Source organism: Ostrea edulis, chromosome 6 (assembly GCF_947568905.1).
Source record: "Ostrea edulis chromosome 6, xbOstEdul1.1, whole genome shotgun sequence".
Lineage (NCBI taxonomy): Eukaryota > Metazoa > Mollusca > Bivalvia > Ostreida > Ostreidae > Ostrea > Ostrea edulis.
The window spans coordinates 46,863,485-46,878,480 of NC_079169.1; the positions used below are offsets into that span (position 1 = coordinate 46,863,485).

The following is a 14,996-nucleotide window of genomic DNA, read 5'->3' on the forward strand; positions in this document are numbered from 1 at the left end:
TTTACAAGTCTAATTTTTATTAGATTGGGATATATTAGTGCTAAAATCGAGTTTATATTCTTTAATAAATACGTTAGAATTTAGATAACAGAACGTCTTTGTTGTTTTATCGGGTGATGAAGGTATAGCAAGTATTGCAGAAAAAAATGCATGTGATCCGCTAATTAACGCGGGTTATGATTTTTTGTCTTCCTGCAACGCTTCCTACCCTCATCACTGCATTTTATTGTTTAAATAACATTTAGCTTCTCTGGCGTGTGTAGGCTAAAGTATGATTTATCGTATATGTTTTGATACATAATAACTTGAATACAGGCAAAATGAAAATTTATAACAGATAACATTTTCGTCAGGCGCGTGGCCAGAAAGAAAATGAAGTTTAGGCAAAGGGTCTGGTGGCCGCCCTTGGGGTCCTGGAAGCTCCTGGGTTTTATGAATGAAATCAATTTTTGTCTTCTTTTTGTTTTGGGGTGTTCGGGTAGCGCTCTCGCGTAATTCTCACCGCTGTGCTCTCTCTCTCTCTCTCTCTCTCTCTCTCTCTCTCTCTCTCTCTCTCTCTGAAAACCTGTTCGTAAAGGAAATTATGTACTCATACATATATATTTACATTCACTACATGTGTATTCTGGCCATTTTTATTGAAAGCCCTTCCTATATGTTACTTACGACTTTGAAAGACTCGTTTTCTTTTAATCCAGTTAAAGCCATCTGCCCGCATTTGAATATACACTTCACGAACTGTATGACCTATACCCTACATATATTTCGCGACATTGTTGAATTTTTTTTATTTTCCTGCAAAATGTTTTCTAGATTATTATTATTTTTTTTTTAACTTTTTATTTGAATTTTAGAATAACAGATATAACACTTGCCTATATTTTACGATGGTTTGTCTTGGACTATTTCCCCTTTGTGCATTGCTCAAATATGGAAATCATTACCAAATATGGAGATAAGCCCAGCCAGGTAGGTGATTTTCAGCTGAACATTACGTTTTTAAAGATAAATTACAGGTCAATGATATCTATATCTTACGTACTTGAAAGTATTCATTTTAAAATAATACAAAAAATATAAATGACATGTCTTTCTTTGGTTTGTTAAACGGGAGATGAAGGTATATAAAAAAAATATGAAATATGTATCCTCTTAGTTCATGCAACTCATTTAGTACGTGCCATCAATCTCAAAGTTGAAAAATTTCTTGTACACGTAAAAGAGGAATGCTAATATGCCTGTACACTGATATCCATCTGTAAATTGTAATTCTATCTCTTATAACAAACACTTATGACAAAAGACGCCAAGATGAAATGTTGACCTATAAGGATCGAAAAATATCCGTAAATATCCGAAAAAGTGTTTATCCTCTGTATGAAAGTTTGGATTCGAAAATAACAGTCAAGCACAGCAAAGATGTCGCGCAAAGGAGATGGAAGTCTGTTTATTGGAAGACTGAGTAAAAATACACAACCTCGACATTTAGAGGACGTTTTTGAACCATATGGACGGTTAGCAAGATGTGATGTTAAATATGGTATGTTGACCGACAATTTTAGATGCACTCTTCGACATGTGCTCTCGAGACAAAGCATACTTTGTTGTGGGCATGTAGCGCGTTGTCGGCCATTTTCTCGTTTATTAACGTTTTCAGTGCGTTGTTAATTTAAGTAATTTTTCTGATTAAAGAAAGTGTTTATGCTTTGAATTGTTCAAGTGAGGCTACCATTGTCTTGTTGACTTTGAATTCGAGGTATATTTGAAATTCATACATGTATACATTACATGTGCTTAGTTATAACTATGAGGCCAAAATAAAAAAATGTTTGTGTCCTGTCGCCTAAGATTTTAGTAGAGGGTCGGTTGGTCGGGATTTTTTTTTTTTTGGTAGTTAAATTTATACCAGAAGTTTTAAAACATAATTCTCGACTTAAAAGGGCATGGACACGTGGCAGTTTAAGCTGAAAATTCTAATTTCTAATGGTCAGCAAAATTTTGAATGTCAGTTGTCGATGTCCGTGGGAGATACAGAGCTGACACTTCTTCGTTATGTAACCAGGCTCGTGCCATGTTTTTGTTTACGTAGGCCAAAGTTTGTTGGTAAACGTGCAGTGTAAGGTAGGGGAATAGTATTGATAAATCGTTTTAAACTGAATTGTATTTTTGTATAGAGAATGAAGAGATTGATATTAAAAAAGTTGTTTTATATTTTTTTCTTATTATTTAATTGATTATGCATGGGTCAAAATTAACTTTTTCCACCACAGGCTTATTTTAGCCTGTGGGTATAAAAACCACAGGCTAAAATGAAAACCTACAAGCTGAAAAAAAATGAAGCAGTGCTCCTTTTTCATATATTCTTCTAAAATCAATTATTTTCCCCCATCATTACTGAGCTTAGTGGGTCAACAGGCATCGTTTGGGCAAGTCACTAAGTTATGCAAGTCATATGGTGCAATGTTTAGGTCTCTTGACCATCACACCTCTAGTCCACAACCTGTTTACCACAGGTCTAAGTTTCAATTTCATGCCACGTACTGTACGGTACATCAGGGTTATCACTAGTGATTTTTCAAAGCGAATCCCAGACTCGTGGTTTATGAGCAGCAGGATCACGAGTCCCTTGAACTTTTTTGATAATCATCTATCTATGCAGTGAGCAATGCACTTGTGACATCACTACGACACAACCACAATATGACAATAAATTAATGTAGATAGGACATGTGGGAGTGATTAATCAATATTTATTAATTAACAAATGACGCTACTTACCATTCTGATAAAAAAAAAAAAAAAAAGACTACCAGAAGACTTGGTAAAGCATATAGACTGAATTTTTTTTGGATAAATGAATAACAAAAACGTACTTGGAATTCAATTTAATCACCCCTTTAAGTGAACAGAACTCATGGCACATGTCTATATTTTTCATCGTAATGCGATGGCCGACATTGAAAGCATTTGTTTGACCCTGAGTTTCTTAAAAAATCATAAAAGAAAAATCCGGATAGAAACAGTTGTTAAAATTGGTCGCTTATATAAGCTTTTGTATGATTCTGAGTGTTAGTTTAAGAAAAGCGAATAGTGCATCACCGAATAATATGGAAACGATACAATCATGGTTTGCAAATCACTAATCACTAAGATTTTCGAATGTCCACTATTTTTACTCGCTATTTTTCAAATATACTTGCATTTTGCAAGTATTTCGAGCCCTGATTATGGCCTTTGGATTATTTCTGATCATTGATATGAAAATGTTCTCATTTCCCATCACTAGGAAATCCCAAAATAGATCAAATGCTAATATTGTTTTTATTTCTATTTCAGGTGCTGAGATGGGTAAGAGTAAGCATGCTGTTTAATGAAACCAAAAATTAATGAATTGTTGAAATTAAATCCATATTGTAATATCTTCATATTTTTTAAGTTTAAAAAAACCTACCAAAGATTCAGTTTTTAAAAGGTAATTTGAAAATATGAAATGTACATTGTATACTTCATTCACTATGTGACTGAATCTGATATGACATTCTTTTGTAGCATATGGTTTTGTGGACTATGAAGACAGAAGAGATGCAGAGGTATGAATAATGTTTCAATTTATTATCTTGTCTTGTAGCATACTGATGTCATCAAAAGACTTTGAAAGGTCCTTTGTTTTAAATTGATACTATATTGTATTGCAATGAATTCATGGTAGACTGTTTTGAGACTATTTTATCTGAAGGAAGGACTTGAGACAATATGGATGTTTTTTTAATAGCAGCAGAATGCTCTACTGTAATGTTTAAAAACATTCCACGTGTTTTCGATGAGATGAAGATCATCCACTTTGGAGGAAATAGTTTGATTTCCAACAAAAGATTTTCCTAGAAATCATGAAAAGCATTTGTATGATCTCATGTTCTTTCTCCTAGCAGGTTTTTTTTTCTTTCTGAATTTTAAAAATCAAAAGTGTCAAGGAGGAAGCATGAGTATGAAATTAAAAATCTTCAGAGAATCATGTCAGCATTTACATGATTTGACAAGTTCAGGTAACATTTTCCTTTGAAAATGAAGCATACATTCAAAATGCCATCTGTTTTGGTTGGTTTTTTTTCGTTACAGAATTGGTTGATTTTTTATTTGATTTTATATATTGGTAAAGCAAAGATTTTTAATGTTTTCTTTCACATATCTATTTATAGATAAACCCTTGAATTAAATGAATTACAGGTGTGAAAATCAACCAATGTTTGTTACATGTATTTGACGCTCTTTTAGAGATGACGATTGATGAAATACCAATTGTCAAAGAAAAAAATCTTAATGCAGATGTCCAATAATGCTTTCAGGGAAATGAAATGCTTTATGCATGTATATTTAAATTGTAGCTTTCCAGTATAATCAAAATTGGAATATTTATAGTGGTATTAAGTAAGTCGATTTCTGGAATGTTCATATTTTATTTATGCACTAAATACACAAACTGTATTCTAGCAAAGAAGCTATGTATGTATTGTTTGTTTATGTGTATTAAAATATTGATTGCTATAAAAATGACAGTGCGACCATTATGGCCTGACCTGTGAGTGTGGACAATAAGTATTAGCCTAATGTTGTCATCACCGATTTTTAACTGGTGTAGCGGGCCACTAGAGCTTCCACCAGAGTTCTCTGGCAGCTGATCAGGTCATCTGGTACCCTAGTTATTTGGAGTTCATGCTCCATGCTTTCCTATGCCTGCCCACCCATAGGGAGCCCCATTAGCCAGTTCCTAGTCAGTCATGCCCTATGAGCCATGTTCTGTTTGCCATTTGCCATAGTTGCCAATGCCAAAATCAGGGTAAAATCTTCAAGCTTTGTTTCTCAAAGCTATAAGCTATCTTTGGAGTATAGTGGATTTATTTCTTTAAAAAATTTCATTTAGCTGTAGATTTTCCAAAGAGAATTTTTGTTAAAAAAGATTTGAAAATAATTTATTTACAGTCGTGGCTGAGTGGCTTTCTGTTTCTCCCTCCTGTGCATGATGAAGACTAGTGATTTCTGGGTATATGAAAAGTACAAAATTCTTCTTATTTTAGGATGCTCTGAAATACGAAAATGGGAGGGAGATTTGTGGATCCAGTATTCGTGTGGAATGGGCAAAGGGAAATCCACGACGACCATATTCCTCATCATCAAGAGGAGGTGTAAGTAACATTGTCATTCAGAATATCTGCATACGAAAACTTTGTTTTGTGTGAATTAGAAAAACAATTTTAATTGTGGGAATAGTTTTGTGGTGACTGCATTCGAGAATTATAAACTTCCTGGAGTAGGTCTGAGTGAATACCCAAGTCTTCAGATGTACCCTTGAAAGTTAATTCCATCCAGAGAACTCTTGCACTCAGTTAGGCTCTGAGATAAAAACATAATTTGTTTGCACATGGGATGGGACAAATGCTCATTATTACATATATAAATTTATACAAAAAGATTCATCGCCTGAATTTGATATACCAGTATGTAAATCGTTGAAGTACATGGTGTTCAGGACAGGGCGTAAACAATCTAATTAAATTAGATGTTAGATCTGCTCACATACTCGCTACACAAACATCTAACAACATCCCATAGAGGATCATGTCAGAGGTCAAATTTGCAACAGCCAACAAAATTTCCTGCTTCATATCGATAGGGTATTATCCCAAAATTCCATGCATTGTTTACGCAAGGAAGAGAAAAAATGGCGTCACCCATGTTTTTGTTTAAATTTTAAACTATGGTGACATCGGGGGATCTTTTCATGTGTACTTAACAAAGAAGACATTTAAGTATCTATTCTTGTTCATTTTTCAAAGCCTTGAGATATCTTCAAAGTGGTTTTGATTGCTTTCCATTTCTTCATCGGTCGCCATAGTAACCAAATACAGTATATAATGATGATTCTCATTTGATGCTGATGACACTTTTGCCTTTGTAGTGATTGGTTAATTTTTCATGCAAATTTGACCTCTGACGTGACCCTCTAACGAGTATGTGAGCGGATCTAACATCTAATTTTAATTAGAGTGGGGTGTAAAGGAACATAATGTTCATTATTTATTACATACTACTGTTACAGAAATCAATGTAGATTATATCCCTATTTTTTTTTTTACAATGGTGAAACATTTCTTTCAAAAGTCTTATAATTCTGCAGTGAAATCTTTAAACAGAAGCTGTTTTATTGAATATCATTGTTTTCCTCCCAAATTTGTAGGTGTACTATGTCTGACTTGCAGATCCAAAGTACTGCTAAATCCACCTCTAACATAGAGCTCTTAACTTGATACTTGCGTTTTGCAATAGTAAAGATTTAGTAGCGGTCAAAAGTCATTTGTAATGCATGTATTTTTTCAATGTTTCGTAGATGGGGGACATTTTGGTTTGTTTTTTTTCTATCTGGCAGACTGTCATTTTATGTCTTCAACTTTGACCTTGGTCAGAAGTGTTGAATTATAACAAGATGAATACTTTATAGCATAATATATATAGAAGGTATTTTTGGTTGATATAAAAAAAAAATTCCTTTGTTTTGTGTCCCTTAGAGAATTTTTCACTTATAACGAGACTTAAACAGCTGTAAGGTGAAGTGCCTTAAATTCAGATGAGGGTTCTTTTTCCTGCCAATGCTGACATCAAAGGTGTAACACAAATTAAAAATCAATAATTGTTATGGTTGTAAATTTGGATATTTATTAACTGTATGCATATAAAAGGAGTTACTGAATTTTGTTGATCATTATTTTGGTCTTTGAAACCTATTACCTAAATCTGCACCCTGCCAACAAAAAAAATGAAATACTAGTGTACTTTGTGAACTGAAAAGTCAAGGTCAAAACTACATGACTGATAATGGTCAGAGTGTCATTTGTCAGTTTTAAAATTGTTATATTTTGTCAGTGTTTAATTTGCTACTGTGGAACATAGCCATGCCTAAGGGCATAGTGTTTCACTAACACATCTGTATTTGATAAATACGTGTATCAAAAATGATACGCATTCTTCGCTAATGAGCAAACTGATATAGATTAGTGTTGAACATGTTTTTTAAATCTTTATTAGGGAGGCATGTATGACGAATGTTACCGCTGTCACAGAACTGGTCACTTTGCACGAGACTGCCCCAATGACAGTTCTTATGGTTTCCGTCGGTCCAGAGGAGGAGAAAGGGGTGGTGGTGGTGGTGGTGGTGGTGGACGGTATGGCTCACGGCGAAGAAGCAGGTATTTACATTCTTTGGTACACTTCTATTCTCTCTCTCTTTTTTATGTGGCAAAAGTTGTCAAGTGAGGACATTCTCGACAATGTATCGATGAAAATACCATTTAGACTGACAAGAAGGCAAAAGTCAGTCTGAAGTGATCTGATTTTGTTTAAAGTAAGTCAGTCTTAAGTGATCTGATTTTGTTTAAAGTTTAAGTCGCAAAGTACAAATAAAATGATAGTGCAAAAAATTTCATTGACTCTTTATATAACTTCTTTTTAATCTCTTGAATCATCTCCCTCCATTAATTTTTAATTTTCTGAGACATCTTGCTCATAGTCCTCATCTGATTCTGGTTTGTGCATTTGATCAGAAAGTTTATTTTCCGCAAACCGTAATATTAAGTCAGATGATGATGTTGATTAAGGTTCTCAAATGCACAGAAAGTTCAAACTAATTCTGAACATTTCATCTGTGATACTACTTCTTCCATCATCAATGTTGTTTGTTGTCCCATGTTACAATCCCTTTGCCTCATGTGATGATTTTGTTTAATTGAGGCATGTGTTGGAAATATCAGTTTCCCATCATTCATTGTCCTTGCAGATTGATAAATTGTCACCAGTACTAATAGAAAAATATTTCAATGCCGGTAACAGTGTTTTCACCAATGACAGACATTTTAAAACGCTATAACTGGCAGTTTTCATCCACTTTGCACATATTTGTTTTTGTAAAGGCAAAACAGATGCACTGATATAAAACTTGATCCAATAATTGCATTGTGGAAAAAAAAAAGTTATTTAGAGAGAATTTTAGCAGGGACAACCACCACCCCCCCCACCCCCCCCCCCCCCCCCCCCCCCCCCCCCCCAAGGGGTTAACAATTTAGACACCGAGGATTATATGGATTTTCATCCTCTTTTATCATTCATACATAGTAAACATGTATTTTATTTATAAACATTCATTGTCTTCAAAAAGTAAAATAAATTCAATTTTGAAAATGAAATTGTGACTGGGGGTTAAAAAATGTATATAATGCAGGGCTCGAAATTAACATATGCCTGTCAGTCTGTGACTGGTTAAAAGTCTGGCGGACTGACTGACATTTGTTTTAGTCACTCTGATGGGACTGGTTAATTTTCTAAAGCATCAATTTGGAAAATATACTTATGAAATCTTATACACATATTTGGCATGCTTTTGTAGATATCAGACAAACCCGATTAGTAAACATAAATCTCACATAAGTGAACATTACAATATTGTCTGAGGCATATTGAGTTAAATTTCATTTTCATAACATAAATGAAATGTTTAATTATTTCTGGAAAACTGTTGGACTGGTAAATTGTCTGCGGACTGGTTGAAATTATACCCCATCAGTCCGGCTGGACTGGTGACATAAAAAGTTAGCTTCAAGCCCTGTAATGTGTCCTTTAAGTAACAATCAAACTCCCATGTGAGTCCAAAACTGTTGACATCATCCCACTGACAACTTGTAAACAGACTGGGTTCTAGGACAACAGCAGTTTTGTTCGATCTCAAATAGATCCTGTGGCTTTGGGAAACGGGTCCATTCTAAGATCAAACAAAACTTTTGCCTTCGAACCTATTCCATGTCAGTATAGTATTATTCAACAAATATTCATTATCAGGTGTATTAGCAAAGGATTGTTTATACTCTTAGGTCTCGGTCCAGATCCCCTTACAGACGCAGAAAATCCCACTCTAGAAGTCGCAGCAGAAGCAGGGATAGGAGAAGGTGAAGTTTATTCTATGTTATACAGTTACTGAGTACTATTTGAAAATGATAGAAAATCATTCATGTTGCTTCCAAGTTTCTTGATCACAAATTAGTTCTGTTTTCTTTCCATAAAGGATACAGTTTGAATTATCTTACAGCTTGAATTGATAATTATATTTTTTACTTTTTATATGCCCATCTAAGATGAGACATGGTTTAGTATTTGTGTGTGTGTGTTTATTCTATGTTATACAGTTACTGAGTACTATTTGAAAGTGGTAGAAAATCATTCATGTTGCTTCCAAGTTTCTTGATCACAAATTAGTTCTGTTTATTTTCCATAAAGGATACAGTTTGAATTATCTTACAGCTTGAATTGATTATTATATTTTTTACTTTTTATATGCCCATCTAAGATGAGACATGGTTTGGTATTTGTGTGTGTGTCATCCCCCCCCCCCCCCCCCCCCATCTGTCTGTGAACTTTTTCATATCTGGATCATAACTTAAATACTATGATGCCTAGAATCATCAAGCTTTGTAAGCTGTTGCATCTTGGGTAGGTGTGTCACACCTTAAAGTTAGGTCATTTATAAAATAATTATTTTGTTTCTAACAGTAATGACATAAATATGCAATATTGTACTACAGAAATGCACAGACTTAACAAACAGATCACACAACAGAGTAATTCCATTTGTCCCATGGGATTAATTATCTATGCCATGGTGTTTCAAGGAGACCAGTTGGACCTATAAAGATCATTATAAAAGCCTAATTGCATCCAACCAGTTAAATATTCCATTTTCCCCTTGGGATAGATAATAACATCCAACAGACATGTGCTTTATTTATTAACTCACAAAGCTCAAGTGCACTTTTTTGTTAAGTCGTGGCATTGGGGTAGGGTGGGGCCATAAAGGGGTTCACAATTTTTCAAGGAAATAAAGAGGGGGGGGGATCTTTTAAAGAACAGCTAGGCTAAGTTTCTTCAGGTGAAGATTGTGACCTATGGGTCTTTAGTTACTCTTAGAAAGGAGTAGGAGAGTACATGCATTGATATTTACAATAAACGGCACGAGTAAAATTTTATTTGGTACTATTGTAGGTCAAGATCTGGTAGTCCTGACAGGAGAAGAAGCCGTTCAAGAAGCATGTCAAAATCTCGCAGCCGCTCAAGGTCCGTAAGTCGTTCCAAGAGCCGTTCACCAGTCAATGAAGGTGGTGATGCTAAGGGCAGATCTCGTTCCCACAGTCCTCCTTCAGATCATGAGTAGTATGGCAGTCATGTTACTAGCTGTGTGATTTTTAAGAAGTGTAACAGTGACTTTGGTTGACAAAGACAGCATTTCATCATTTTTTAGTCATAAACAATCATTATGTTCATTGTTTTGGCATTTTAAGAAAAAAAAGAAATCTCATTGTTTTAGGGGAAAATATCAATAAATTTCTTTCGAACACATTTTTTATTTGTTTGATTTCACTAGAAGTTATAATTAATTGTGGTTTAAATACACATGCTATAAAATGAGATTGGAGATAAATGTTTAACAGTGAATGATCTGGGTTGTTCAATGATATTTGTGTATATACATTGTATTCTCTGATATGCATATATTCTGGTATGCTGAAGTATTGCAGCATTTCACAGGCATATTACATTGGTAATAACTGGAAATGAAGTCCATTTAATGATGATAATCAACTGTCAGATATCATTTACTGCCCATCAAATGTGAAGGAAGAACGGAAGTACACATCATTATGCAAATAGGAATTCCCAAACTGTTATTTGATTGACAAGTTTACGTAGATGCTTGGCGTCCTAGCTGTACGATATTTCATTTCTAGAAATAATTTTATAAGTACTTTGGTTTGTGTGCATGTGGGTTTTTTTTTTTTTATGAATGCCCCCCTTTCAAAGAAGGGTATATTGCACTTGTTTTGTCTATATGTATGTCAGTCGGTAGACCACATGTCTGCTCAATATCTTGAGAACCATTCACTTGATCATAATGATATTTCATATGTAGGTTGGTTATGTGTAGAAGAGGACCCTATTGATTTTGAGGTAAAAAGGTTGAGGGTCAATCCACTTCAAACACGGGAAGATATTGTCCGCACATTATCTCGAGAACCCTTTCCTTGACAGTCATCAAACTTGTACATTGTAAGGAATAGATTACCCCTATTGATTTTGAGGTCACATGATCATGGGTCAAACTGGACATGGGAATATACTGTCCACTATACCTTGAGAACACTGGTACATCCTATGTAGTACGTGACCTCTATTGTTTCTGAGGTCATATGGTCAAGGGCCACACTGGTACATTCTAAACCTTGGATGATCCCTATTGATTTTGAGGTCACATGGTCAAGGGTCAAACTGGACATAGGAATATACCGTCTGCTCAATATCTTGAAAACCGTTTGCTTTACAGACATCAAACTGGTAACCAGGCCTGGGACCAATTACATAGCAAAGTAATGCATTACATTACCATTACTTAGACAATTTGACATTATTATTACCATTATCCCTATTTTGGAATGTAATGCATTACATTACACATTACTTGAGAGTGCATTACATAACAAACTGATATTAAAGAAATTGGCAGAAAAAATATTTCTTTGTAATGATTTATGAATTTTAAATATACAGTAACATAAGCACACAAAATATTCATGAATGTTAGGAAACACATCTTGGTTATTTATTGCATTTGATTGTCATCAATATAATGAAGTAATCTAAACCTCCAAAATATCATGTATTAGAAGTAATGTAAATGGAATGTAATGACCATTACAGGCTACAAGTAATGCATTACATTTCCATTGTAATGCAAAATGGCCCATTACACTGAAATTGGCTGTCATTACATTACCATTGCCCCAGGCCTGCTTGGAACACTGATACATTCTAAACATTAGATGATCCCTATTGATTTTAAGGTCACATGGTCAAGGGTCGAACTGGACATAGGAATATACTGATTGCTCAATATCTTGAAAATCTTTTGCTCAAAAGACATCAAACTTGTTACAATGGTACATCCTAAGGAGTTTATGATCCCTATTGATTCTGAGGTCACATGGTCAAGGGTCAAACTGGACAAAGGAAGACACTGTCCACTCGATATCTTGAGAACCCTTTGCTCAAAAGATATCAAACTTGGAACACTGGCAGGGGCGTAGCTAGGGTACTTTTCATGTGGACGCCCGAGTAGACAGGGGGGGGGGGGTCCCCTTAAGGCCCCCAATGGGTCCAGGGCAAAGCCCTGGTAGGGGCCCAGGGGGCGAAGCCCCTGGAAGCTGATAAATTTTAGACAATTTCGATGTGTATATTTGATCCTCATGAACGCATTTTTCGTACACTTTATAAAGTATCATTTGTGTTGCCATGACTGACTCAATATGGAGCAATATCGGAAACACTCCTTGTAAACTTAAGAGTGGATATAAACTGAATCCGTTAATAACTATTCCGGAGAGGGCAGATATAATTGTCATAAATATTGCCCATCACTACCTTTTGATATTTCTAATCCCCCCCCTCTCTCTCATTTGTTGTTGCAAAAATGATGTGGACGTTTGTGCGTACAAACGTACGCCTGGCTACGCGCCTGATTGGTACACCCTAGTCTGGCGCATGCCTGACCCAATTTCCGTTACGTAGCGTAGCGGAAATTGGGTCAGGCATGCGCCAGACTAGGTACACCCTAAAGAGTAGATTACCCCTATTGATTTTGAGGTTACATGTTCAAGGGTCAATCCATTCTAGACATAAAAAGATATTTTCCACTCCATATCTTGAATTCTTTTGGCACTACCGTATCAATTAAATAGCTATAAGCCTTAAAAATTTTGCACCGGGGTGGTTGGGTGGGTGGGAACACACACACACACACACACACAGATATATATATATATATATATTTCTTGGTGGGTTTTTTTTTAGCTCACATGAGCTGATCACTTTTTGTTCGTCCATCTGTCCATAAAATATTTTTAATTTCAACTACAATGTGCTTCACAACCATAGGGCTAATTTCAGCGAAACTTACCACAAAGCATGTGCATGCTTGGGTAAAGAGGATTCAAGTTTTTTGAAAGTGCCACAACCTTTTTGAAGTGGGGATGATCAAGAATCGGTAAAAAAAAAAAAAAAAAAAACAGAAAGAAAAATGGCATCCTTTGAAAATCTTCTCACGAACCACTGGGCCAATTTCAATCAAACTAATGTCATAAATCATCCTTTGGTGAAGGGAATTCAAGTTTGTTCAAATGAATGGCCATGCTCCCTCCAAAAAGGAGATACTCGAGAAAAGACCAGAAAAGTTGAAATTCTTATGAATGCTTCCTGACACTGTAGATTCGAGTTCAAATCATAGCCCCTGGCAGTACAGAGGTAGGAAAGGGTCACAGTAGGGGATTAAAGTTTTACATAGGAATACAAAAGTATACATGTAGGAAATAAAAATCTTGCAGCACTGAGCAGGGCCATGAATACTCGCATTAACATGCAATCATGCCCAGGTAGTGCAGTGTGAAGTTTGTTGAAATCATGACCTCTGGACGTAGGATAGGGTCAGAATAGAGGTTCAAAGTTTTAAAGGGGAGATATAGAATAAATCTCTAAAAATCTTCTCGAGAACAAAATGGCAATGAATAATCATATCAATATGCAATCATTCCTACATTGTAGGTACTCCACAGTTATTTACGTCTTAAATTGTTCAAGATTATGGTGATTATTTTGAGTTAAGGGGCATTATCTGTCATTCTGTCAACAAAACTTGAATTCAATGAAAATCGCTCTAATTTTTTCTGTAATAACACCAATATTTAATTATTTCAAACACTTTTTAACCTAAAAACGGGCACATGATTGTGATCTTGGTGATTAAATAATTATTGTCTTGCAAGTCTTCCTTACATATTTTTTCACACAAAAGCGGTTATCTAACGTGTTTTTGTACAAAATAAATGTTTTTATTAGTCATTGATATATACATGTATATTCCTATGCCATTGAGAGGTTTTGAGAAAAAATGGTTGCCATCACTTTCACAGCTAATGCCCCTTTAAATATTGTAGAATGACGTTTCATCATGATTTGAATCATAAGAATTTTTACTCAGTCTAACTTTATATATCGGTACGTGTGATAGTATTTTCAGATTTTTATCCATGTTCATCTCTTACACAGTTGTACTTGTGCAAGAATAATTTTTGTGACAATTTGAGCAATTCAAACCTGTTTGAATACAATACAATATCCGAACGATTATAGCAATTTAAAACAACGGGTTTGGTGTTCCAGATTGTTGGCCGGATGTTTTGTTTGAAGTTGAAAATTTATGCATAAATCCCTAAAAGTCGCACCAAGCGCTCCAACTCAATTTTCCGACCTTGCTACTTCTAGAACTAGAACATGCACAATCTGGGAGGGCACAATATGAAGGTAGTAACCCAGTCAGTCCAGTAGAAATAGAAAAAAATTTGGGAACTAATTGCAATAAAAAAAAAAACTTTCTTAACGGAAAAAAAACTGCCTTGGTATATCATAAAGGGTAAACAGGTTAACGCTATAAATATTCATTCAGAATTTGGTAACGTATGGTCACCCGGCGCTACATATACATCTACATGATGGGCAATGTATATTACGACGATGTACTAGTAGACAAACAGCAAAATAACTTTACTTACCTTTCAAGTATGTAACGAAAACGTTTTGATTCCCCTCAGCGTCAAAATCTGCTATTCTACATGAAAAGGGGAGATATCGAACAGTGATCAATCTTATAACTCCTGTTAGGAATACAAAATTAAGAATTGGGCAAACACGGACCTCTGGACATACCAGAGGTGGGATCAGGTGTCACGGAGGAGTAAGCATTCCATGTCGACCGTTCACACCCACCGTAAGCCCTATATCACAGGGGCTAAGCCCGTTTTGGGCCCGAACTCTGTGATACCATAAATATAGAAAGGGGTCTAACTCTGACACAGATA

At 35.2% G+C, this 14,996-nt stretch overlaps 1 protein-coding gene across 3 annotated transcripts; it reads left to right on the top strand.

The window, feature by feature from the left end:
- The first annotated feature begins 1,384 nt into the window (after positions 1-1,384).
- LOC125646229 (serine/arginine-rich splicing factor 6-like) lies at positions 1,385-10,431 on the top strand. 3 transcript variants are annotated; one of them, XM_048872426.2, is made up of 7 exons: positions 1,385-1,540; positions 3,337-3,354; positions 3,550-3,590; positions 5,073-5,180; positions 7,078-7,238; positions 8,913-8,987; positions 10,078-10,431. In XM_048872426.2, the coding sequence occupies exons 1-7, from the start codon at positions 1,420-1,422 to the stop codon at positions 10,244-10,246; spliced, it is 693 nt and encodes a 230-aa protein (XP_048728383.1). In that variant the 5' UTR covers positions 1,385-1,419; the 3' UTR covers positions 10,247-10,431. The 3 variants fall into 3 exon arrangements, with proteins under 3 accessions (XP_048728383.1, XP_048728384.1, XP_048728385.1); XM_048872427.2 differs by having other exon boundaries at positions 1,399-1,540; positions 3,337-3,348; XM_048872428.2 differs by lacking the exons at positions 1,385-1,540; positions 3,337-3,354 and adding an exon at positions 4,555-4,834 and having other exon boundaries at positions 3,569-3,590.
- Positions 10,432-14,996: the final 4,565 nt, after the last annotated feature.

What these genes read in the sequence shown, in the direction of transcription:
- LOC125646229 (XM_048872426.2), top strand. Translation starts at nt 1,420, where the DNA reads ATGTCGCGCAAAGGAGATGGAAGTCTGTTTATTGGAAGACTGAGTAAA. An exon ending in GGCTCACGGCGAAGAAGCAG is followed by an intron (nt 7,239 to 8,912) that starts GTATTTACATTC and finishes TTATACTCTTAG; the next exon opens with GTCTCGGTCCAGATCCCCTT. An exon ending in AGAAGCAGGGATAGGAGAAG is followed by an intron (nt 8,988 to 10,077) that starts GTGAAGTTTATT and finishes GTACTATTGTAG; the next exon opens with GTCAAGATCTGGTAGTCCTG.